Raw genomic sequence first — 23,644 nt, 5'->3', positions numbered from 1 at the left:
GCTCCGACCGCCATTCCTCCATTGCTCCGGCCAGCACTGCGCACACCACTTCCCCTGCCAATAGACTCCAAAACCATCGCTGCCTGCCGCATCCGAGAAGATCTGAACATCCCATGGCAGCTCCTCTTCCCTGACCAGTGGAATACCATTGAACGAGCACAAAGATGTGCTCCACATTCGCATGTCTTCCTTCACTCCCACCGACAAACGCACATGGTGGTGAGGCAACTGGTGACCCGACAGCGCCCTCCCCAGACGTCTGCAGAAAGTCCTCCCGGCTCTAACCACCCGGCAAGCAAAATTGAGATGTCCTAGCAGGACCTGGATCTCCCTCACCGTCACCTTGTCCTTAGACAGCATGCTCCCCAGCAACAGCAGCATGGCCTCTTTCTTTTCCGGCGGCAAGCGTGCCTGCATCCTGACAGAATCAAGCTCAATGCCCAGGAAGGACATTGTAGTACAAGGCCCCATCGTCTTCTCCGGAGCTAAAGGCACCCCCAACTCCCTCATCAACGCCTGAAATTTGTCCAGGGCCCACTGACGTTCCACCGTGCCCGGTGAACCCACAAAAAAGAAATCGTCCAAGTAGTGTGTAATCAGCCCCAAACCAGTCTCCTGTGTAAAATGCCACTGTAGAAAGGTACTGAAACACTCAAACAACGCACAAGACATGGAACAGCCCATCGGTAACGCCTTATCAACGTACCATTGCCCCTCAAACTGTATGCCCAACAGACTCCAGTCGTCCGGATGTACGGGAAGCAAGCGAAATGCGGATTTAATGTCGCATTTCGCCATCTCCGCAGTTGCGCCCGCTGTCACCACTAGTGACATTGCAACGTCAACTGAGGAATAAGACACTGAGGCTGCTTCCCCATCAATGAATTCATTGACAGACAACCCCTCAGGCCACGATAGGTGCTGAATGAGCCTGTACTGACCGACTTCCTTCTTGGGCACCACCCCAATTGGCGAGACAATCAAGTCCTGCTACGGCCAATCCTGGAATGGGCCCGCCATCCTGCCTTCACGAACTTCCTTATCCAGTTTGTCCTGTACCACTGTCTTGTGCTCAAATGCTGACTTCAAATTTTTGGCCCATCTCCTCTCCCTAGGCCCTTCATACCCCAAATGGAAACCTTCTGCAAACCCCTCCAACAATACCTGCTTCGCTCCCAGATCGTCATAGTCCCACAAAGCAGCCCTCAAGGAAGCCAGATTAACCGGCGTAGGACCCTTTTGGCCCAGGCCCTTGTGGTCCCTTACCCCCCCTATTTCCCTGTGCCTGCTGAGAGGGTCCTGCTGCACTACCACCTGCCTGGAGCCACTGCTGGCCTCTCTGTGGCCTGAGTCCCCAACATCTGACCAGGGGGTGCTTTCTCCCGCACTGCGAGCATTCATGCCTGAATCTACAATACTCTCGCGTGCACACTCCTTTATTGAACTTCCAGCAAGGACCCGATCCCCCTGGCGTGGCAGCTGCAGATCCCACCCCTCCCCGGGTGGGATTCCCTGGGAAGGGCCGATAGACTAAGGGCAAGCCGCTGGCTGTGAATAACGTCTTCCCCCCAGCAGACGCCCCCATGGTATGCTGCCACAAATCTGCATCCAGCTCACCCCACTTTGCTTCCTCGTCCCAAGCCATCCTGGCTCTAAACTCCTCATCATACTGGGCCCAGGTATACCGCCCCTGTGATCTGCGCTTTCCTGATCACGTCCATATATTTAAATATGGACACACTACGCTCGGGAAACTTCTCGCAATACACACTAGCATATATTAAAAATCCTGCCGTCCAGTTCTCAATAGTAAGCGGCACTTTTGGTCTTTTAGCCAGTTCATACTCCTCTTCTTTTGACCCCCTCCTTGGACCTTACCTCCCTGTGCAACAACTTTAATATCTCCACATACTCCCCCTTCCAAATCCTCTCCTTCGTGGCCAGCATCAGAAGAGCCCCCAGCGGTTTGGTCACCCCCATATACGGAAGCCTTTTAAACTTCAGCTCCTTACTCGGTACTGGCTCTTTACCTGCCACCTCCGGCTCCGTATTCACCCCCATTTCAACTTTCGATCCCGGCAATGTCTGACCTCCCGTCCCGACTGCCTGGTCCTTGACATACTTCCCCTTGTGGAGCTTATCACCCAGCTCATCCCCTACAACACAATCCTCTCCGATTCCCACCGACACCATCCTTGGTCCGGCCCGTGGGATCGCCTGCTCCCCTACCTCGCGCTCCCCTTGTCCCCAGTGGAGCCTACCACCCAGCTCCTCCCCGGCACAGTCCCTTCTAGACCCCTTTGACACCATCAGTGGCCTGGTCTTTGTAACAGCACGCTCACCTGGCTCAAGAACCGGCGTTCGCCCTGGCGCCACTCTCCACACCGACCGTCCGGGTGGGTCTGCCGTCCGAGGAGCCCCTGCTGCGGGGCCATACTATCTCCTGGCACCCAACTCCGCCGCCGGCCAACCAACCTGCGTGGCCTGTAACACATTAGAAGACAGATGAGAAGCCCCCCCCCCCTCCTCATCCCCCCTCCATTCCCCTTCCTCTGGGCTGTCCTCTTCGTAATCCAACACCACCACTTCCTCCAACTCTAGAGGCTCCTGCACATCCGGGCCATATTCGACCCAACAATGCTACAACCAGCAGAAAACCCTGCCACTGGGGGAGCCAGCTGTGCCGGCTGGTACTCCCCTTCGCGCTGCCTGAAGGGAAGAGAAACATCCACGGTGCCAGCCGCCCGTCGGGCAGTGCCGTTTGTTGGGGCCAGTGAAGTCGCGCCTGACTTTCGTGCACTGGCCGCGTCGGGATCCCCCGCCGGTTCGGGTCGTGCCGCGCCAGGCTCCGCCCTCCCTTCACCTCGGCGCCGTTGGGCCATACACCGCCCTACCGAGTCTGCCGACGCACCACGGACCCTATCCTGAAAGGGAAAACATTGGACTGGAGTGCTGGGAGTACGACCACCGCTAGCTGACCTGTTGCCCCTACCAAACCGCAACCCCCCCATCCCCGCCCCCCCGGCCCTCATCTGTCCCCCCAAAATGCACCACACGCCCCTGCGCTGGGAATGAAGGGGGGGCCCCCCCTGTTCATCCTCCTTGCCCACCTGCCCGACCTGCCCTAAGGGGACCGCAAAACACCCCCTTCCTCCCTCCCCCCGCCTCCCCCGCACCCCGCCCCTCTCCAGGCCCCCCCTCCCGCGACCAGGCACCCCCCCATCCCCCCAACTCGGAACCGGGCCCCACGCACCTTCCGTCAGCCCTCCCCGCCCCCTCCCCCCACCGCCCGCACCCCCTCCGCCCATGCTGGGAACACATCCAAACCCTCCCAGGCCTGCCCACCCCCGCCGGATCCAGCTCCCCTTCAGGCAAAACGCACACCCCCTGGCCCTGTACCCTCACTGGGGACTTCAACCCCCCCACTCCCCCATCTGTGCCCATTCCCCCCCCCCCCAGAGAACTACCCCCCAAGGACCCCTACTGCTGCCTGTGCGGAGATGGCGAGGAAAACAATAGAGGGCTAACCGACCCCCCCCCCCCTCCCCTCCAAACCCTCCTCCACCAGCCTGTCCACTCTCTCCCCCTGGGCCAACGACCTCCCCCCCCCCCCCCCCCCCTCCAGGCAAGAACCGCCATCCCCCACCCACTCTTCTGCCCCCCCCTCCCAAGTCCACTTCCTGTGCCTCCAGGGCACCACTCGCCCGCCTGCCCACTTGCCGGATCGCCTCCATGTCGTCTTCCGTGATTACAGCCCCCGGAGCCTCCCCCCCCAACCAGCCCACGCCCTCTATCGCCGGGGCCTCGGTCACCAACACGAGACCCCCCACATGTGCCACTGCGCCAGGCCTCTCCTCCCACTGCCGCTCCAGCCAACCCTCCGGACCCCAAAGCAGCAAACCAGGCCCTCCCCCCCGCCCTCCACACTGAACTCCTGAGGCCGATGACAGCGTCGCGGGAGCCGATCGCTTCCCTCCCCGGGACCCGCCCGCCTTCCCCACCTCCCCCAGCGCTGAAACTGCACGCCGCTCACCATGCCCTGAGTCCGCCCGCCGCTTGCCAGGCGCCATGTCCGCCGCCTCAACAAACCATCCGCCCCCCCCCTTCCAACACCCACCATCCCTCCCCCCCCCCCCCCCCGACTCACCTCGAAAAAAGACAGCAACGGGAACGCCGCAACACGACTCGCTGCACCACGCCTCAGGGGGGCCGTCTTCCGCCCACGCGGGCGGCCCCGCTCCCCCGCCGACACCAGCTTCGGCCGCTTCGGGGACTGACAAGCCGCCACTGCAGCGGCTACTCCAGCCGATGCTTGCCGAAACGGGCGCGAGGCCCAGGCAAGTCCGCGAGAACTAAGTCCAGCCTGCCCGCCTCGCTGAGCAGGCGGATCGCTTCCAGGACCCTCACGTCGTCTTCCGACATTCTCGCAACGTATTACACGCACTGCCTATAACCACCCTGATAACCTGCACAACACCCACCGCAGTACTGCGTCAAAAAACCTGCCCTGTCACTACCAAAGTGTTGCCTAACTAACCAACTGCCACACTACCTGACTAAGACAAAAACTAACTCCGCTACCACTCCCAGCCACCAGGTCACCAATGACAAAATGGTGGCTGGGAGTGGGCACCCAGCGCATTTAAGCGCTGGGCTGCTTTTGGGCTGCTTTTGGGCTATACTGATTCCCAGCCCAAACCCCAAAATGGACGCCATGGTCCCCGCCCCTCCCAAACAGCCCGAGGAGGGGGGAGCCTCCTGGTGGTCGGCCGCCCCCCCCCCAAGCCCCCCATGTAACACCCACTGTTTCACTTTTAAATGGAGTAACTGTAAAGTTCAGGCAGCAGAGTGACAGCGAAATACACAGGCTGCTCCAGCAAAGGCCTGCCTGGAACAGCCTTCAGGAAGACGAGATGTTTTTTACTCAGTACCACCAATGAGAACAGCGTTGGCCAAAATATTGTGGTGTTAGGAGCATACTCCATTCCCAGAGTATGACATTTGGATACTTTTTACCACTTTATAAAGCCAGCAAATGTATTCTCAGTGAATCACATGGTTCGACTGCCTGGAAATAGCAAGGATATGGAAAGAAAGGTGATGGAGGAGGGGCAGGGCAATGGATTCCTATGAGAGGAATGCTGCCTCCATAAACAAAGTTAGAAATTGTATTGGCTTCCTGCTAAGACAAGAAAATATCTTATGGAAAATGAAATGCAGGCAATGGTACTGCGGCTAACAAAGCTTCAAGTTGTGCATGAGGCGCAGGTTATGATTTTCTCCAAGGTGGAAGTGGCGCTAGCCTTCCTTTTCCACAGAAACATGACAGAATACACCGCTGAATACCTAATTCTTCCTTAATATTGATAAAATTAGTAAATTCGATCCTGAGAACGCAATTGGTAAACCTCAAACGGCAGCAGAAACCAATATGCTAAACAAATGTTGACTGGGAACTACTTGAGTGTTTATTTTTTTATATTTAATTGATTTTACAGAACAACTATTAGTACATGCAGAATAGGCACTTGCAGACTTGTTGCTGCGCCGCCCGGCCTCCGGGATGTGGGCTGAAGGGCTGTGTACAACTTTGAGAACGCATAGTGCCTCGTAATGTGGTGGATATGATGATTGATTTCTTCCGATATTTTGTCAATAATTCTGCAATAAAAACATATTTAAAAAATAAAAAACAATAGGCACTTGCATGCACACATAATTCCAAATTCGTGTTCCCAACGGGCACTACTCTGTCCATCAAGCGATAAATCGGGCCCGAAGTCTGCACCCCAAAGCCTGAGCAACTCTGTTCACACTAGTGTGACCATCTCAATATTATGGACAGCGTTTCTAGCCCTAGGTTTTTGGATGGAAACCTAATGCATTTTGGGCAATGGGGCCTTGTTTTGTATTGAACTTATTAGAGCATCACACCTGATAATGATTTGTAGGTGAATAGTTGAGCACTGGGAAGACTGGTCATGATGACATGGAGTTGGTTCATGATTCTTTTCTTTAAAGTCGGTCCTGGAGGGCCGGATCCACGCCAGATTTTTCAGATAACTACATTAACTAATTACATGGGGAAATGCTAAAACCTGGCACGGATCCGGCCCTCCAGAACTGACTTTGGAGAACACTGAGTTAGTTGATCATCTTTATTCACACACTGGAACTGAACTTCTAGCACAGTGGTCACTGTCACACATGTTAGGCGCAAAATGCAGAGACGGTGTAATAGTTATGATGTTTTGAGGACAGCTTGTAACTTTCCCCCAGTAACTGTTGCTAACAGCTGAAGCCGCGATGACAACTACCCTTTGGTTTAGTTTCAACATCTTTCTTCTTGCTTAAGAGGAAATGTTCTGCTACCCATTGTGACTGATGTCCCGGATAACTGCTGAGCTTTCACATTTTTGCAGTGGGGCAAGAGGCTTGAGCAGTTGGTGTGAAAAGTTTCAAAAAAATAGTTGGGCAACAGTGTATTTTCAACACAGCACATGATTCAGAACACCAATTTACTCCCTGCGGGATAGTGACGACATAGACATGTGCTCACCACAGATTCATATTGCAAAATCTGTTTTGGCTTTCGCTCTGATAAAACATTCAAACGATCTGTTTGAAATAGGTTTCGCTAATTAATATTTTTAGATTTCGTATTTTTAGAATCTAGGATTGGGTGAAAAGCTAAAAAAGAAAAGTTAGAAGAGCAGTACATGAACATGCATTTATTTACAAACTAATATTGGGGGGAAAAATATTTTTTGAAGATTTAATGATTGTGTCCCAAAAAATAATTCAGCTGAATCATAGACAACCGATGTCACATCTAATAAAAAATAACAAAATATTGTAGACGGGTAGTCTGAGAAGGCTTGAGAGCACAGGTTTGTTTGACAGACATATGTGCATTCCATGACCATTAGTAATGGGTAGTTAAAGATGGTAGAAGAGTTTAAAGAAATGGTGTGAAGCAGGGGCACTGAAAGTTGTCTTGGGAGTGCACCGGTTTCACCCTGTTTTGTGTGAATATAGTAAAACATTATTTCAGGATAATGGGATGTGTTGGTGAACACAAGGGTACTTCAGGGGATTCCTGGGTAACTCTCCCTCCACTTTTAATTTGGAGCCTTAAAAAAGGCAGAAGATTGGCCATTACTGATCAGATCTACACAGAGGGCCTGATTCACACAGAAAAATGTACACGTTTGAGGATATTTGCCATTTTTTGGTATTGACAAACTGCAAGTTTAATTTTACTAATAGTAATGTTACAACTGCGAAGACTCCGCAGTCGGGGCGGAGAACGGATAGAGTTTCTGCTATCGCAAAATTACTATTAGTAAAATTAAACTCGCACATCATGAAGGCCCAAAAATTAGTAAACTTACACAAAAGTGTATGTTTAAGAGTCCGTGCAAGTTGCTTTGAGTTTTTAAATCTAATTATTTTCCAACTTTTGCATTGCAGTTTTTCTCCAAGTTGCGACTTGTCATTATTGAGATACAAAACACTCATATTCTCCTTTTCAGGTAGATGGAACCTTTTTTTCTGAGTGTGGTCATTTTCAAAGCAATCTTTGCAAGCATCTTGAAATTTATGAAGGTTGTAAAGCTTTTCTGAAAAACATTTTCGCAAAAAACTACTTTCAGCCGTAGAACTGCCTTGCAAAATTAAATTTAGGGGGGAAATTCTGAATTTTATGTTGAAGGCAATTTTTAGGATGTTGACATCTTTGGAACACTTTGAAGGCGAAATCTAAAGATCACCTCCACCTCCCTTTGGAACCTGGCAGATTTTTCAACATGGGTACTTTTTAAAAGGCGCCTGAAAGGGGGGCACTGGTTGAGACTGGAGGTAGTCCATGACTTTAGAACTCCCACAAAATCCGAACTTTGCAGGAGTCACAAATATCGTTATATAGTTTTCCTAACCTAGAAACGCTCGTAGGAATGTGATTTCTCCACAGGGAAAGCGATGGATGAAATGCTTAAATTAATCTCAGCAACTAGTAATTACTCAGGCTGCATCCCAGATCATAGTTATGCACGGATGGGTCCCATCCATCACAGTTTTGTTTACTTCAGGATGGCATCCTAGGTGGGATGGGGTGCCCAGATGTTGGTCCCTTGCACACTATGTCACTTTAACCAAGTTCTACCTGACTGATGAGCCTGAATAAGGGTGAAACCAGACTTGTGATTCTTATGTTCTGGTTCAGTAAGGACCTAGCCTGGCAGTTCCGGTTGGACTGATCCTGTTTGAGCAGGGTCAAGACCGATTTGCATATGGCTGGGTTCAACGGAAGTATCATGGTGTGCAATACAACAATGGACTCAGATGCAGCCCTGAGTAATTGCCATTGGGATGAGATTAACTCAAGCATTCCATCCATCACTTTTATACATACTCAGTTTAACACCCTAGGTATAGATGCATATGCTCAGACGTGGGCCCGTGCACACTGTGCCTACTGAAACCATGATATTCTCAGCTGCTGAGCCCCTGTAAGGGCGAAACCAGTCTTGCATTGCTTATGTTCTGGTCCAGGGAGGACTTGACCCGGAAGTTCAGATTGGACTGATTCTATTGGAGCAGGGTCAATACTAATTTGTATTTAGGTGGGTTCAATCTGAAGTGACATGGTGTGCAAAATAACGATGAACTGGAATGCAGTCCTGAGTAATTTACCAGTGATTGAAATTAATTTAAGCATTTCATCTGTCACCTTTTTTTATACTTCAGTGTGATGTCCTAAGTGGGGCCGTATGCCCAGATGTGGGATCTATGCACACTGTACCACTGGCACCAAGCTATACCTTACTGGTGAGCACTGATAAAGGTGAAACCAGTCTTGGGTTGGTATTATTCTGGTTTAGAGAAGACCTGCCTGTCTGTTCCTATTGGAACAGGGTCAAGACAGATTTGCACATGGCTGGGTCCAAACTGAGGTGGTGCTGTGTGCAAAATAACAATGGACTGGGGTGCGACCCGAGCAATTACCAGTGGCTGAGATTAATTCAAGCATTCCATCCATTACTGTTTTGTATACTTCAGTCCCAAGATCTATTTGTCATACATTAAGCAACAACAACAAAAGGATTGCTCTTTGGATGCACTTTATGTACGAGAAGAATTGAATGTTACAAAAGTGAGGTGGCTACCATAAGTCCCAGTTGTAAACTGGTAAAATAATCTGTCATACACTCCAATGGAAGCATTTCCTGGGAGGTGGAAGGACACACCTAAAAAGTCAATATGTGAGAGTGGGACTGAAATTCTCCTCTGGGCTGATCGAAGATGTGATTGTCAATGTCACAAGCCAAAAGCTGTAAGGAGCACACACAAGCAAGTCAACAGTTTGAAGGGGTCTCTAACAAAGACTACTTTCTATGTACTGCACACAAGAGGTTGGCTTTTGAAGACTTGAAAAAGGACACCTCTACTTCTAAGTGGGAAAATCTGATTCACAGCATCAGGCTTCCCTTGCAGGGATTAATTTGCTCAAGTGGACAAGTCTGTTCACCTTACAGAATCTTCCATTAGAGAAGAAATTAGGAATGAATTGTGAAAACTGGATAACATGGGTGATATAGGGAAGCACTCTTGGGCTGAAAACCGCACTGGCCCTCGAAGTGCTCAAAGGAAGTTTTTAAGTACAATTTTGATCAAGGTACTAAAACCAAAGCAAAGGCAGCGGACCAAGAGTTGCCTCATCTATCCAGTGTCCCCAAGCAGTTACTACCTTAGGAATCCAGTTCTATGTGTGCACAATTTTGATTTTCAGTGCACTAGTGGGGTGTCCTGGCATTTGACACCCATGCCGCATTCAGATAACCTGTTTCTCCAGACCAGATCACACCTTGCACATGCTGTGGTTGCAGGCCCTGCAATATGTAGAAAAATCAGCCACTGAAAAAACACAAAGGTTACAGGGACATCAGCAGTTCTAGGTATCTTAAGTAACTATAACTTGTGGCCTAAAGTAACTACACACCCGCCATGCATAGTTTTTCAGCAATCATTTTAAAGCAAATGTTGCACTAATTTTATCAATGATGCCATTGAAGATATCATGAGTGATGTAATATGTGGGGTAATTAGCAGTGCATGGCAAGGGTGTGAGTTATAGTTAATTTAGGGAACAAGTTATAGTTTCTTGAGACAAGTATAACTAGAACTGCTGCATTTCTGTGGTGTTGTGTGTGTAAAATCTGAACCTAACTATACCGTCCCTGAAACCTTTTCTATTTTTGTGTTTGTGTGTGTTTGTGCATATATATATAAGCTGTCCGCATATGTTAAACTATGTTAAACTAACCTACAATTAATCCGCAAAAAACAAAACCAATGTATTACCATCATAAAATAACGCAGCGGGCAGCTAGAATTGAGGAAATGCCTTAAAGAAGAGGTAAGTCTTATAGTGGACATGAAAGCATTTGACAGTTGTACTTGTTTCCTAGCAGCAGATGGGACCAAGTTAGGGGCCTTCACTTTATGTTTAAAGTATTTTATTGAAGCAGGTGGGGTAGGAAACAACAGGGTAAGGAAAAAAAAAGATAAACCACAGGATCCGCACAATCGGTGCGTATGATACAGCAAATACAGCAAAGCAGTTACATCTTTTCAATAGGCTTCTTTCGACTCAGGAACACAGCTTTCGCGCCTGTGGTTACATACAAATAACGAGGGGGGGGGGGGGGGGGAAGGAAGGACGGGGGAGGGGAAAGGAAGAGAAAAATAGGGGGGGCAAGGAAAAAGAAAACAAAAAAGGGGGGGGAAAGAGGGGGGAAGGGTGGAGAAGCATCCCCGCTCCAAAAACCTACCTAACCAAACAGAACCCCCCCAACTACCTTACCCCAACCCTCCCCCTGTACTGTGCCATTACCATCAGCTCTCACTTCATATCGTCCCTCCAGCAATCTCCACTGTACAATGCCAGCCCCGTCCGATCAAACAGGCGGGTCCGGTGGCGGCGTCAGCCGTAGCAACCTAAGATATCTGGGACAGGTAATCTCCCGAAACTCAGAGCACAACAGGCTATGAAAGGGCGCCCACAGTTCCTCAAAAGTATCAGTGTCTCCCAGGGCTACTAAGGACATCTTCTCCATTCCAAGGACATGCCATAATCTGTGCAACCAGCCAACTACAGAGGGAAGTGTGGTAGAGCGCCAATGTATGAGAATATTTTGCACCGCTGACCCAAGAGCAATCGCAATCTGTCTACCCCTCCTGGACCTGAGGGGATACATCAACCCATTTGGCAACCCCAGTAGAACATAGGCAGGGAACCTCGGCAGCTCTATCCCAAAACATTTGTCCACTTCACCCAGGACCTCCTCCCAATAAGGAGCCAGAAGGGGGCATTCCCACAGTATGTGTGTAAGTGTACCAATATTGCCACAGTTGCGCCAGCACGTCCCCGGTATAGCCCTGTCCATCTCGTGCAGTTTCTCCGGGGTGCGATACCAATAGGTCGAGATTTTGGTGAAGGTCTCCGTAAGACCCGTGTGATAGGCCGAGTGGCGTGCGCGGAAGGAGATGTGGTCCCATTCCTTGTGGCTCAGCACTCGCCCGAGCTCCCGCTCCCATCGTTCCCGACCAGGGTTGTGAATATGAAAGGAGGGGGGCTGCAGCATTTTATACAGATCTGAGATCAGTTTAGCGTCCGACGTGCGAGTGATTAACCAGCGCTCATACACCGTGATCTCCCGGTTTGCCGTATCGCGCACCTGGGGTTGGAGTGCCCAGTGACGCGCCTGCATGTATCGCATGCGCTCCGCCTCTGGAAGGCCGTAATCCCGCCGCAAATCCTGGAAGGGGACAACTCCCTCAGGGCTGTACAAATGATACAAGGTGCAGCAGCGGGCCGCCCGCCAGCGTTCATAAGCACCGTGCTCCGTCCCGGGGCCGAAGTCCGGGTTGCCAATGAGCGGCGTAAAGGGAGAGGGGAAGGTAGTAAGCTCATGCCGAACGGCCACCGAGTCCCACGTCCGAAGCGGGACCCGCGTCACCAAAGACGCGTAGAGGTTAGGGGGTCGATGGGCCCGCTTCAGGAATGGTACTTCCTGCAGTGTCCTACCCGCCACCGCCTGGTCCTGGAACAGCCAGTGCTTATCAGACTCCCACCGACTCCATTCCACCAGATAGCGGAGTTGGGCGGCCTGGAAATATTTCCGCAAATCCGGTATCCCCAGCCCCCCAGAGTCGGGCGCCAACGTAGCAATGCTTCTCTTAATCCGCGGCCTACGGCCCTGCCATACAAACCGTGCGATGGCCGACTGGGTCTCTGCGAGCCACCCCGCGGGGGGCTGGAGCGGCAACGCCCTGAAGAGGTAAAGCACCTGAGGCAGGAGGGTCATCTTCACCGCGGCCACCCTGCCCAGCAGCGACAACGTGCCCTTATCCCACCGGCCAAGTTCCTCTCTGATTTTCGTGCTCAAAGCCGCATAATTGGCCGTGACCATCGCCGGGAGGGAAGGCGCCAACAGGATCCCTAAATATGGAATCCGGTCCTTGGGCCAGCTCAGAGGGTAAAGCCTCTGTAGTTCCGCTCTGGTGGTGCTAGCAAGCGAGATGTCAAGGGCAGCCGACTTTCCTAAGTTCACCTTGAAGCCCGCCACTTCGGCGAATAGGTCCAATTCCGCAATGCAAGCCGGTAGCGACTTCCGCGGGTCGTCTAATGTCAGAATGACATCATCTGCGTACAGGCTAATCGCATGATGGAATTCACCCATCTTGACTCCGACAATGTCGGGGTTCTGCCTAACCCTTTGAGCAAATGGCTCCATGTATAGGGCAAAGAGCAAAGGGGACAGTGGGCACCCCTGTCTCGTACCCCGTTCTATGGGAAAGGGCCGAGAGCTGCCTCCATTCACCCGGACCACCGCAGATGGGAACCGGTAACAATTGAAGATCAGATGACGGAACTTCTCACCTATCCCGAACTTGCCCAGGACCTTCTCTAGGTAGGGCCAGTGCACCCTGTCGAAAGCCTTCTCCGCGTCTATGGACAGGAGCATCCTCTCCCCTGGGATCCTGGAGGCCTTCTCAAGAATGTGGGTCACCCTCTTTGTATTGTCTACTGTTTGCCTGCCAGGCACAAAGCCCGCCTGATCCGGATCAACCATGCCCGGGAGATGCAGTGCCAGACGTGCCGCTAATATGCTGGTGAACACTTTCAAATCCGTGTTCAGCAGCGAGATAGGGCGGTAGGACCCACAGGCGGTCCTGTCCTTGCCCGGTTTCGGGATCACGGAGACCGTGGCCTGCAGAAATTCGGAGGGGATGGCACCCGGCTCCGCAAAGGTGTTGAAAAGACGGGTCAGCAAAGGCGCTAACTCCTGACAGAAGGTCTTATAAAACAGAGGGATAAAGCCATCCGGTCCTGGGGCCTTGCCCGATTTGAGCCGGGATATCGCCGTGACCACCTCCTCGACACTGATGTCTCGTTCCAGATATTGGGCCTGATCTGGCGTTAACGACGGGAGCGGCACCGATTCTAGATAGTCCACCTCAGCCTGGGCAGAGGAGGTTTCTCCAGTGTAGAGGGCAGCGTAAAAGCTGCGAAAGACGTCTGCTATTTGCTCATCAGCCGTGACCAAACCTCCGGCCGAGTCAACCAGTTCCTTCACTCGGTGCTGTTGGTGCTGCACCCTGAGTTTGTTGGCCAAGAGCCTCCCGCACCGATCTCCCCCCGTGTAATACTTGTGTTTTAGGCGAAGCATCGCATACTCCGCCCGGTCCATGTCCAGGGCAGCCAAAAGTTTCCTGGCTGCCTTCAGCTGCCTCCAAACCCTGGGGGCCCCCGTCCTATGATGAACCTGTTCCAGCTCCCTCACCTGCCGGGTAAGCTCATCCCTCTTGAGCTGTCGATCCTTATTCTCAGCCGAGGAGATAGCTATAAATTCGCCCCGGAGCACGGCCTTCAGGGCTGCCCACTGCGTCGCGCGAGAGGTATCATCATTATCGTTCACACTCTGGAAATCCAAAATGGCCACGCGGATCTGGTCCACTGTCGACCGCTTATGCAATAGCGTGTCTCGGAGCCGCCAGACCCCTCTCGGCCGAACCACCGGTGGCAGAGTGAAAACACCCTCCACTGGCGCGTGGTCCGAAAGAGAGAGGACCCCCATATCTGCGGTCGAAGCCAAAAGGAGCATAGGACCCGACACAAGTAGATGGTCCAGTCGCGCATAGGACCTGTGAGCATGTGAGAAGTAGGAGTATGCGCGGGTGGTGGGGTGAAGGTGGCGCCACATGTCATGCAAGTCCAGCTCCTCAAGTCGAGTGCGAATCGAGCCCGAAAGCTCACCCAACTGGTGGCGCCGCTGCATAGACCTGTCCATTGCCGCATCGAAAACTAGATTCAAATCACCCCCTAATACTATGTGCCTATCAGAGGTGGACGCCACGTCTTCTAGTGCCTTGTGCAAGAATTGGTCCTGGTGGTCATTGGGGCTGTAGATAGTGCCAACGGTCAGTGCTAAACCCCCCACCCTGATCCTATATGCCAGAAGTCTCCCCTTCTGTTCCGCTACTTTGTGCAAGACCTCTCCCCTGAACCCCCTAGAGAACAAGATCGCCACCCCTGCCGTTTTAGAAGCGCTAGAGGAGAACAGCTGCGTGGGGAACTTGGGGGTACGCATCCTAGAGCCGTCCTTAGCCAGCAAATGAGTCTCCTGCAGCAGGCAGACATCCGCCTGGGAGTTTTCCAACAAAGACAACACAGCCCGCCATTTGACCGGGTTATTCAGCCCTTTCACATTTAGAGTGATCACTTTAAGAGCCATCAAGGAGGGGAATCAGTGGAGCACACACATCAGGAAGCAGAGCCCAGCAGGCAAACATGGAAGTCACCACACGAGGCCTCAACACAGTGCAACTACGAACATCCCCATGGCACAGTACAGTCCCCGAACCCCAACACCCCACAACTGGACAAGCCCCCCCCCCTCCCCCCGGGACCCCACACATCCAAATCCACCCCAGTCCCAACAACAAACCCCCCCGCTAGTCCCCAAATTCAAAACATCCCCCCGCCGGTCCCGTTCCCGTACCCCACTTCTCAAACTTTGCAAAAAAGACATTGTCCCAGTCCGGTCCTTATCAGACAGGACCGTGGTAAATCAGTCTAGTGGACGTCCAGCCACCACCTCCAGCACTCGCCATTCCTCCCTGCCCTCCCCCCGATTCCCCGCACCTGCAAGAAGAAAAGGCTAAAGCAGACTCCCCCCGGAGTAAGTTCAGGCCGTCAGGGCCACTTCGCCGTTCGCCGCCACTCTGGAGGCCTCCTGGATGGCGGCCGCCATGTCCGCCCGGATCGTGGGCGAGCCCGGTCGCTCCAACGGTGGAGAGCTCCTCTCTCCCACCTGCTGCCATCCGTCACGAGTGCTTCTTCTACGACGCGGTGCCGGGGTGTCCGTATCAGACGCTGTGAGGCCCAACACCGTGCAAACATCCTGGAGGGACCGGAGCTGGTGCAAAGTACCGTTCCAACGAAAAATCAGGCGGAAAAGATGCCCCCAAGAGTACTGTGTCCCTTGCTCCCGGAGGAAGTCGGTGGCAATCTTGAATGATTTTCTCTTTTGCAGCGTGACCGTAGACAAGTCCTGATACAGGGCCACAGGGTGGTCTCGGAAGCGGAAAGGCTGCTGCCCACGCGCTTCGCGGAGGATCCGCTCCTTCAGGGGGAAGTCCGGGAGGAAGGCCAGAATATCCGGGGCTGGCGCCGTGGCTCTGCGGGGGCGACCCACCCGATGTGCCCGGTCTATACGGATCCGAAAGTCTTCCGACTCCCCCAGAATTGCGCGAAAGAGGGCCACCAGGTATGCGGTCACGTCTTCACCCTCCTCGCCGGACGGCACGCCACGGACCCTTATGTTATTCCGCCTGGATCGATTTTCGAGGTCCTCGGCGTGGGCCTGCAATTCAATCTGTTGTTCCCGCAGCCACAGGACCTCCTGCTGCAAGTGGGTGATCTCCTCGTCTCTAGAGTGGCCGGCTTCCTCCACGGTGTTGACACGCTCCCCCAGGGAGTCCATCTCTCTCCGTACTTCACGGACCTCCCCGGCCACCTCACGCTTCAGCGTTTGGGGGCCTTCACTTTAAAACAAAGGGCTACCCAGGATGGAGTGCGCCATCATTGTTTTGACAACAACGTTTAGATATTCTTGCGTCATGTCAGCCTCTAGGTACAGAATTTTGAAACTCAAACTACAAACACTTTTGTATGTGCAGAAAATACATCTAATTATAAGGCTTCTGCGGTTCTTTAATTGTGCCGGCAGGCTGCTATGGTTGTCACTGCCTGTCATTTCCGGGGGCAGGGACTTCTGTTTCTGAGCAAGAGAGATGAAGACACCCGATGGACGAAGACGGAGTAAGAGAAATATAGGAAAAGAGTGAGAAGGAGATGAAAAGGAACCTGCAAGAATCTGGACGTGTGAGGTGGTGAATGAAAAAGGCCTGTGAAATCAAAACTAGGAAGCCTTGGTATTCACCAGCCCATTGATTCTGCAGTAAAGCATTTACTTTTTTTGTTTTTTTTACAATTTTTACAAACTAAGCCCTGGGTCTAGGCCATCTGAATTGCTTGCCTTCATATTGTGCTTTGCGAAACACTAACACCTGTCTTTAAATCTGCTTTTTTCGCTTCAGGTCGCTGTACCGGATGTTGTTGAAGCTGCCACTGGCGCAGATATCCTCGTTTTTGTCCTACCACATCAGTTCATTGGCCGTGTTTGTGGACAGCTGGTTGGCCACGTGAAAAGTGGAGCATTTGGGATTTCACTCATTAAGGTAATGACGCATCTTGTAAATACCCAGGATGTCCTGATTTCAGAGTGGGAAAAGGATTGATTTGTTCAGTAACGTGTGTGAGTCTGTAGAAGGGTCTAGTATTGTTTCTCTTGCGTATGGGGCGGGTCTAATTTGAAGTTGGTACTTTCTATAGATCATTGCATACCCCAGTGCTACTGTTAATCATACAGTAGTGTCACTTTGCATCCTGTAGTAGTGTGCATCATGGAACAGATAACTGTTGTCCAGCACAGCTCCAGGACATCCACATGAGATAAATTTAGATGCATTGCAAAGTCCCTAAAGATTAATCATCAGCATATTGGTTATCCTGAAAATCTGGTATGGCACTAAGGGACGTGGACCCCCATTGGGTGCCGGTTGAGTCGTTGGTTGGGGCATGCCACAACATAGCACTGTCTAACCCCTGGGCAGATCCACAAGATTGGAAAGCGAGTGCTGTCACCTATGCACACCTACCTACATGGGGGATGAATTTTCACCGTCCTAGGGTTTAAGATCTCTTTTGAAGGGGTGAAAGAGAGGTTTGGTTGCACCGTGCGTCACTGTGTATTCCAGAGTTAAGGGGCAGGTCATGAGCTGGCCTGCTGGCCAGCAGAGGACAGGGGTGCATAGGAGGGAAAAGTTAATTATGGAGTGAGTACAGGAATATAGACCCTTTTAATAATGTACAGCACACACAATTGCACTCTATTAGTAGTAGTAGTAGTAGTAGTAATCACCTCAGAGGGGTAATCAGTCTGCTCCACAAATATATGTAATGTCTGTGTGGTAATGCACTTGTTAAGATCCTTGCAAGGTCGACTCAATAGGTTTTTCACGTGAGGTGCATTAAGGATCATTACGTGGGATAATTGTAAAATGTGGTATTGCACAGTTGGACCATAAGCCAGTTAAAAAAAGTCTTCTTATTGTTTTGATCTCTGAATTCTCATTAACAAAGTGTTACCTTTAAGACTTTAGTGGGATAATTTACACCTTCTACTGGAACCCTCATTGCTTAACTTGTGGAAAAAATTATAAAATAAAAAAATTAGCAAACCAAAATGTCTCTCAGCAGCCCGCCTCCGGGGCTCCTGAATACCAAGGCTTTCTCGTCTTGATTCCACCTCATGCTTCCCTTTTGCCCCACCCTGCCCTTCCTGTCCTTTTATCCTACTCTTGCAGTTCCTTTCACATCCCTGCTATCTCCTTTTGTCACTGAATTCCTGTGTTTCTCTTTCACCTTTTTTCTTACTTTCTCTCTCTCTTGCTCTGGGTCTAAGACTGGTGATGAAAATTAAATCCCGGTCGCCAACATTGATTGCCAGCACCCACTACCTGCACTGGGTCTGCTAGGCACTTGTGAACTAAACACTCCTTCTTCTTCGGTCCCAGATGTATCTTTGAAAGAATGCAAATGTTTGCATCTGTCCTTGCAGGGAGTGGATGAAGGGCCGGACGGCTTGAAGCTCATATCAGACATCATCCGAGAGAAACTTGGCATTGAAGTCAGTGTACTGATGGGTGCCAACATAGCCAGTGAAGTGGCTGATGAAAAGTTCTGTGAAACCACAGTCGGTAATTAACATATTATTGCAAGGCAAATATGCCGTCTCATTTCACTTCCTACTCATCAGTGATTATTTACACTGCGTTCAGAATTCTAATATTTTCCTTGACTAACATCGCGGCCACGAAAGAGATGTTTGCCTTGTTTTCTTGTGCGTGAAGGTGTTCAGGTTTGTTAAAAGAAAAATAGCTGGGAGAGTGATTGGTGTTGAATTGAAACTATTGTTATCCTATGGCAGTGTAAATCCTAAATAGATGAAATTTATGGGATCAACTCTAGCGCAACCATCCAACCATTTGAAATATTGGATAGACAACATCTTGTACCAGCTAAATTTATGAAATGCTGGGATTGTTTCAGCCAATCAGAATGTTTAGAGGGCTGGCACGGAGTACCTGTGCTGCAGTTTCATCAACACTGCGAAGGAATCAGTAGGAGACGGGAAACAAGCACTGTTTGTCTGTCTGGGTTGAGATTAGGAGGATGGACGCTACTATTGTTATAGCTCTCATGCTGGTAGACATTAATAGCTTTTTGATTACTCTTCCTCTCACTATACATCTTCGCTTTCAGGTCAGGCCATAATTGAGGGGTGGGCATTAACAGTTGATGCCTTCAGTAGTGAGCAATGATGCTTAAATATATTACAATTCAATTTAAGGAATGTATCAAGCGAGAGGCTACCCAACGGGCTTCCCAGTGCTGGGAGGTCTTACTTTCTATGATCTTAAGCAGACAGATACGTCTTGAGATGTTTCCTAAAGCTACTACAAGATACTTCTTTCCGATTCTAACATCAACCTGTCAGCCAAATGAAGTATCCTTTTGGTATGCCATTTTACTTGGTTGATAGCTTGGATCCTGGCCAAATGCTATGTTAACTCAACTGTTTGTTCAACTTGATACAAAACTGCTGGGTTGTTAGTTGAGTTAACATAGAATTTGGCCAGGATCCTTATTCGGCTGTTTGTTCATCTTGATAAAAACTGTGGAGCTACAGTAGGTAGTATGGTGGTCTGAACTGTGTGTGGTACTAGCAATCAACCTGGGTCAAAGACAAATGAAAGCAAGCATTGCCAAAGTCTGAAAGTCTCAGCTGTGAATGGCAGAGTTACTGTTTTTGTAATTTCTTTTTAGGCTTTGCATACAAATGCATGTGTCAAGACTGTTGACAATATTTCAGTGGATTTTCTATTTCGGACACCTGTTTCTACACTGCTGTTGACCTGCACTCATGTTTCCTGACCCATGTGCTCACTTGGGTCGTGGCACATGTGACCTGTGACACATGTGCATGGGTGTGTTTTGATGTGTGCATGTATGCTTGTGTCGTGGCATATGGCAGACATTTTTTATTTACCATTCTAACATAGACAATGGCCATGTTAGAACTTTAAATAAAAATAAAAAAAGTGAAAAACAAGTATGCACCTACCCAAAAAAGAAAGCAAGCAGCGTGGTACCACTTTGCAACAAAAAGAGAGTGAGTGGCATCAAGCAGTGGAGAGAGGAAGTGCACGCTGTCCTGTAGAGTGCTCACTGCAAAAGAAACAGGGTTTGAAAAAAGCCAAAACGCCTGGTTTACAATTTGGAAGTGCCTCCATGTTTCCATCCATATAGTCCCTCTCTAGCTGTTTAGGCACTTAATCGCTCATAATCCATGCATTTAGTTACTCATTGTTGCACTCATGCGTCTCTTTAGCCAACTATGACTCATTCTTTCATTCACCCACTCATCCTCTCTCTCATGCAGACTTTCTCTCTTTTTGCCTCTGCAGTGTCTCCCGTCATAAACCCCAGGGAGCTGTAGACCGAAATGGCAGCTCAGCGTCCCCTCCCCCCTCTCAACAATTTCCAGCATACCCGTCCCGTGCTCTCCATGCCACTGGAATCAAGATATCCAGGCTGATGAGGGCTGAAAGCCTGAAACCGGTCCTTGGATGCTTGCTTCCAGTCCAGGGAGGACCTGGCTTGGCAGTTCGGGCTGGACTGTTCCCATGGGGCACAGGGTCAAGACTGATTTGCATATGGCTGGGTTCAAACTGGAATGGCATGGTGAGCAAAAAAACAATGGGTTTAGGCCCAGATCTCTGTACTGGGGTGAATGTATGACATTATTCTGTCCATCAACTGTTGTTTTTGCATTTGTCACCCCGAGTGGGACGGGTTTGCTCAGACGTGAGTTCCGTGCTCTCCATGCCACTGGAATCAAGCTATCCAGGCTGATGAGGGCTGAAAGCCCGAAACCGGTCCTTGGATGCTTGTTTCCAGTCCAGGGAGGACCTGGCTTGGCAGTTCGGCCTGGACTGTTCCCATGGGGGACAGGGTCAAGACTGATTTACATATAGCTGGGTTCAAACTGGAATGGCATGGTGAGCAAAAAAACAATGGATTTAGGCCCAGATCTCTGTATTGGGGTGAATGTATGACATTGTTCTGCATTCTATCCATCAACTGTTGTTTTTGTATTTGTCACCTTGAATGGGACGGGTATGCTCAGACGAGAGTCTTGTGCTCTCCATGCTACTGGAATCAAGATATCCAGGCTGATGAGGGCTGAAGGCCTGAAACCGGTCCTTGGATGCATGTTTCCAGTCCAGGGAGGACCTGGCTTGGCAGTTCGGGCTGGACTGTTCCCATGGGGCACAGGGTCAAGACTGATTTACATATGGCTGAGTTCAAACTGGAATGGCATGGTGAGCAAAAAAACGATGGATTTAGGCCCAGATCTCTGTACTGGGGTGAATGTATGATATTGTTCTGCATTCTGTCCATCAACTGTTGTTTTTGCATTTGTCACACTCATGGTGGCACAACCAGTGCTGCAGTCCACAAGAGACACTTAAATTACAGGCCCTTGGTAACCGTGGTACCATATACTAGGGACTTATAAGTAACTTAACGTCTGCCAATTGAGAATAAGCCAATTAATCATACACTTTCTGAGGCTCACAGCACATGCACTGGTGCCTGGTGTGCAGGGCCCAGTGCACTACAGAGTCATTACATCAGTACCGAATAGTCCGAACGGGGGGCCAAAAAATGGGACTGTACCTGTAAAAAGAACATTTCATCACAGAGACTTAGAACTTAAAAATACACACAATAACCCTCCATTCATTTAAATGTCCATAGAATGTTTGATTTTAATAAATTCAACAGCATTGATACATAGGGGCTACCGAAGGCACATTGTGGTATTGGTAGGGAGATTAATAAAGTAATCTGTTCAGCTTCACTTCTTAGGCCACAGGGCAGTCATTCAGGAGATATTTTCTCCATTAGCACCATAGCTACATAGATCATTCTGCTCCACAGGAAAGAATCTCATGATTTTAAGAATGGTGGAGGCTGATGCAAGAGGACCATCTTCATGTTTGACCTACTCCACACGAAGTGTCTGGTCTGGAAGAGTTTCAGCACTTAATCAGTTTCTTAAGGCCCTACTTGCAAAAACATTTAGTATGACTTACCTTTTCAGTACTCCTGGCTTACTCGTGGATTCCACGAAAAAATCCAGTTATTTTTTTATTAAAGCTTTAATGACAATGTCCTGTCACAGGCAACCAGTATGCAGTCTCAGGTTAATGTAATAACGTCTTGGAATGCTCTCTTTTTCAATATATTTGTATGATGTTATTGAATTTGTACGTGTTTGTAATAAAAACACCAAAATGTGAAATTGAAAGAAAGGTCCGCAAACTAATACAGCATTACTAGCAACATTATACCACATACCAGTGATAAGTTGTTTTCTATCATTTCATTACCCCCCCCCACCACCACCCTCCCCCCTTTAGGTCCCAACTTTGGTATAAGGAGCAATACATATTAGAAAAGAATGAAAAGCAGCATGTTACCAACCTTGTTGGATCTTGCTTTCGGACCATTGGATTGCTGCGCAGAGATTTTTCATTGCTTCCAGACACCATCAGAAAGACCCTGGTCCAGGCGTTGGTTATCAGCCGTCTCGACTATTGTAATGGTCTCTTGCTGTCAGCTAATGAGGAGGATCTGGATAGGTTACAGGTCGTGCAGAACACCGCAGCCAGGCTGGTTCTAAATGCCCCTCCGAGAACATCTTCAAAACCTCTTCTTGCCAGGCTTCATTGGCTTTCCATCCATCAGAGAGTTGTTTTTAAGATCTGTTGTACGGTCCACAAAGGACTTCATGGTTTGGGTCCCTCCTATCTGGCAGACAAGTTTGTGCCGTATGTTCCTTCCCGTGCTCTACGGTCCAGTGACCAAATGCTTCTCACGATTCCTAGGATCAAGCGGGTAAGGCAAGGGGGTAAGGCTCTGTCTGTGAGGGGACCGAGGATATGGAATGGTCTCCCTCTCCAGCTTAGGCAGCTTGAAAATCATCTGGCCTTCAGGAAAAAGCTGAAGACGTTCTTGTTCCAGGTCTAACCACACAGTTTAAGAACTAGATTGGAGCCATGGAATTCGATCTCCTGCAGGTTCAGCAGTCAGATACCGCGGAGATACTCCCTTGGGAGTCTATTCAAGCGCTCTATAAACACGCAAAATAAATAAAATAAAAGGCTTTGTGTGCATTTGCATTATACACCATATTAAAATTTACTAGAATTCCGACGATTTTTTTTTCACAGGGTGCAAAAATAAGCAGCACGGTGTCATCTTCAAGGATTTACTGCAGACCCCAAACTTCAGGATCACTGTGGTCGAAGACTGTGACACCGTGGAGCTCTGTGGGGCCTTAAAGGTTGGTTGAATCAAGGCTGTTCTTCATGGTAGATGGGTCTTTTATTATTTTTTACTATTTTGATTAATTAAGATGTATTAGTAAAGCACGGTGTGATGTATGTGGTTCTTAGGCTGTATAATAACAGGTCTGCTGTATCAAAGCTGTTTATCATTTCTGTGTGTGTAGGAGAAATGTTGATGAAGAATGGTCAATGTTCAGTCTAGTGATAGAAATAGTTTAGTGATGAAAGTCAATTAGTAATAATAGGTGCATCTCTTGCCGGGCCATTTAGACTCATAAGTCAGTGCTAGAACGGATACAGATTCTATATGTGCTTGCTACAGCAACAATTCAAATTTAAAGCTGAAGAGAAATGTCAATAGTTCTATGTTTTTATTAGCCGGCGTCACGGACAGATTTCACCTGATGGTAAAAGGCGATGCAAACGTGTGCCATGGCGAAATTGCCATTTGTACACTCTATTCTCCATAAGTTTGTGCACAGATGTTAACTGGGTGCAAAATCAGACCAGCCCCAGCAAAAATGCTACTAGCACT

The 23,644-nt window shown here is 49.7% G+C and overlaps 1 protein-coding gene across 1 annotated transcript in view; it reads left to right on the top strand.

Annotated features, from left to right (window-relative positions):
* Window positions 1-23,644, top strand: part of LOC147732886 (glycerol-3-phosphate dehydrogenase 1-like protein) — a 174,581-nt gene that overhangs the window by 46,710 nt on the left and 104,227 nt on the right. Inside the window, exons 3-5 of the mRNA XM_086957430.1 lie at window positions 16,666-16,806; window positions 18,249-18,387; window positions 22,993-23,105. Coding sequence (XP_086813556.1) covers window positions 16,666-16,806; window positions 18,249-18,387; window positions 22,993-23,105 — 393 coding nt within the window. The remainder of the gene's footprint in view (window positions 1-16,665; window positions 16,807-18,248; window positions 18,388-22,992; window positions 23,106-23,644) is intronic.

The sequence above is a fragment of the Lissotriton vulgaris genome, chromosome 2_1 (genome assembly GCF_964263255.1).
Source record: "Lissotriton vulgaris chromosome 2_1, aLisVul1.2, whole genome shotgun sequence".
Classification (NCBI taxonomy): domain Eukaryota; kingdom Metazoa; phylum Chordata; class Amphibia; order Caudata; family Salamandridae; genus Lissotriton; species Lissotriton vulgaris.
The sequence above is the reverse complement of the archived record's forward strand: the minus strand, read 5'-3'. Positions and strand labels throughout refer to the sequence as shown.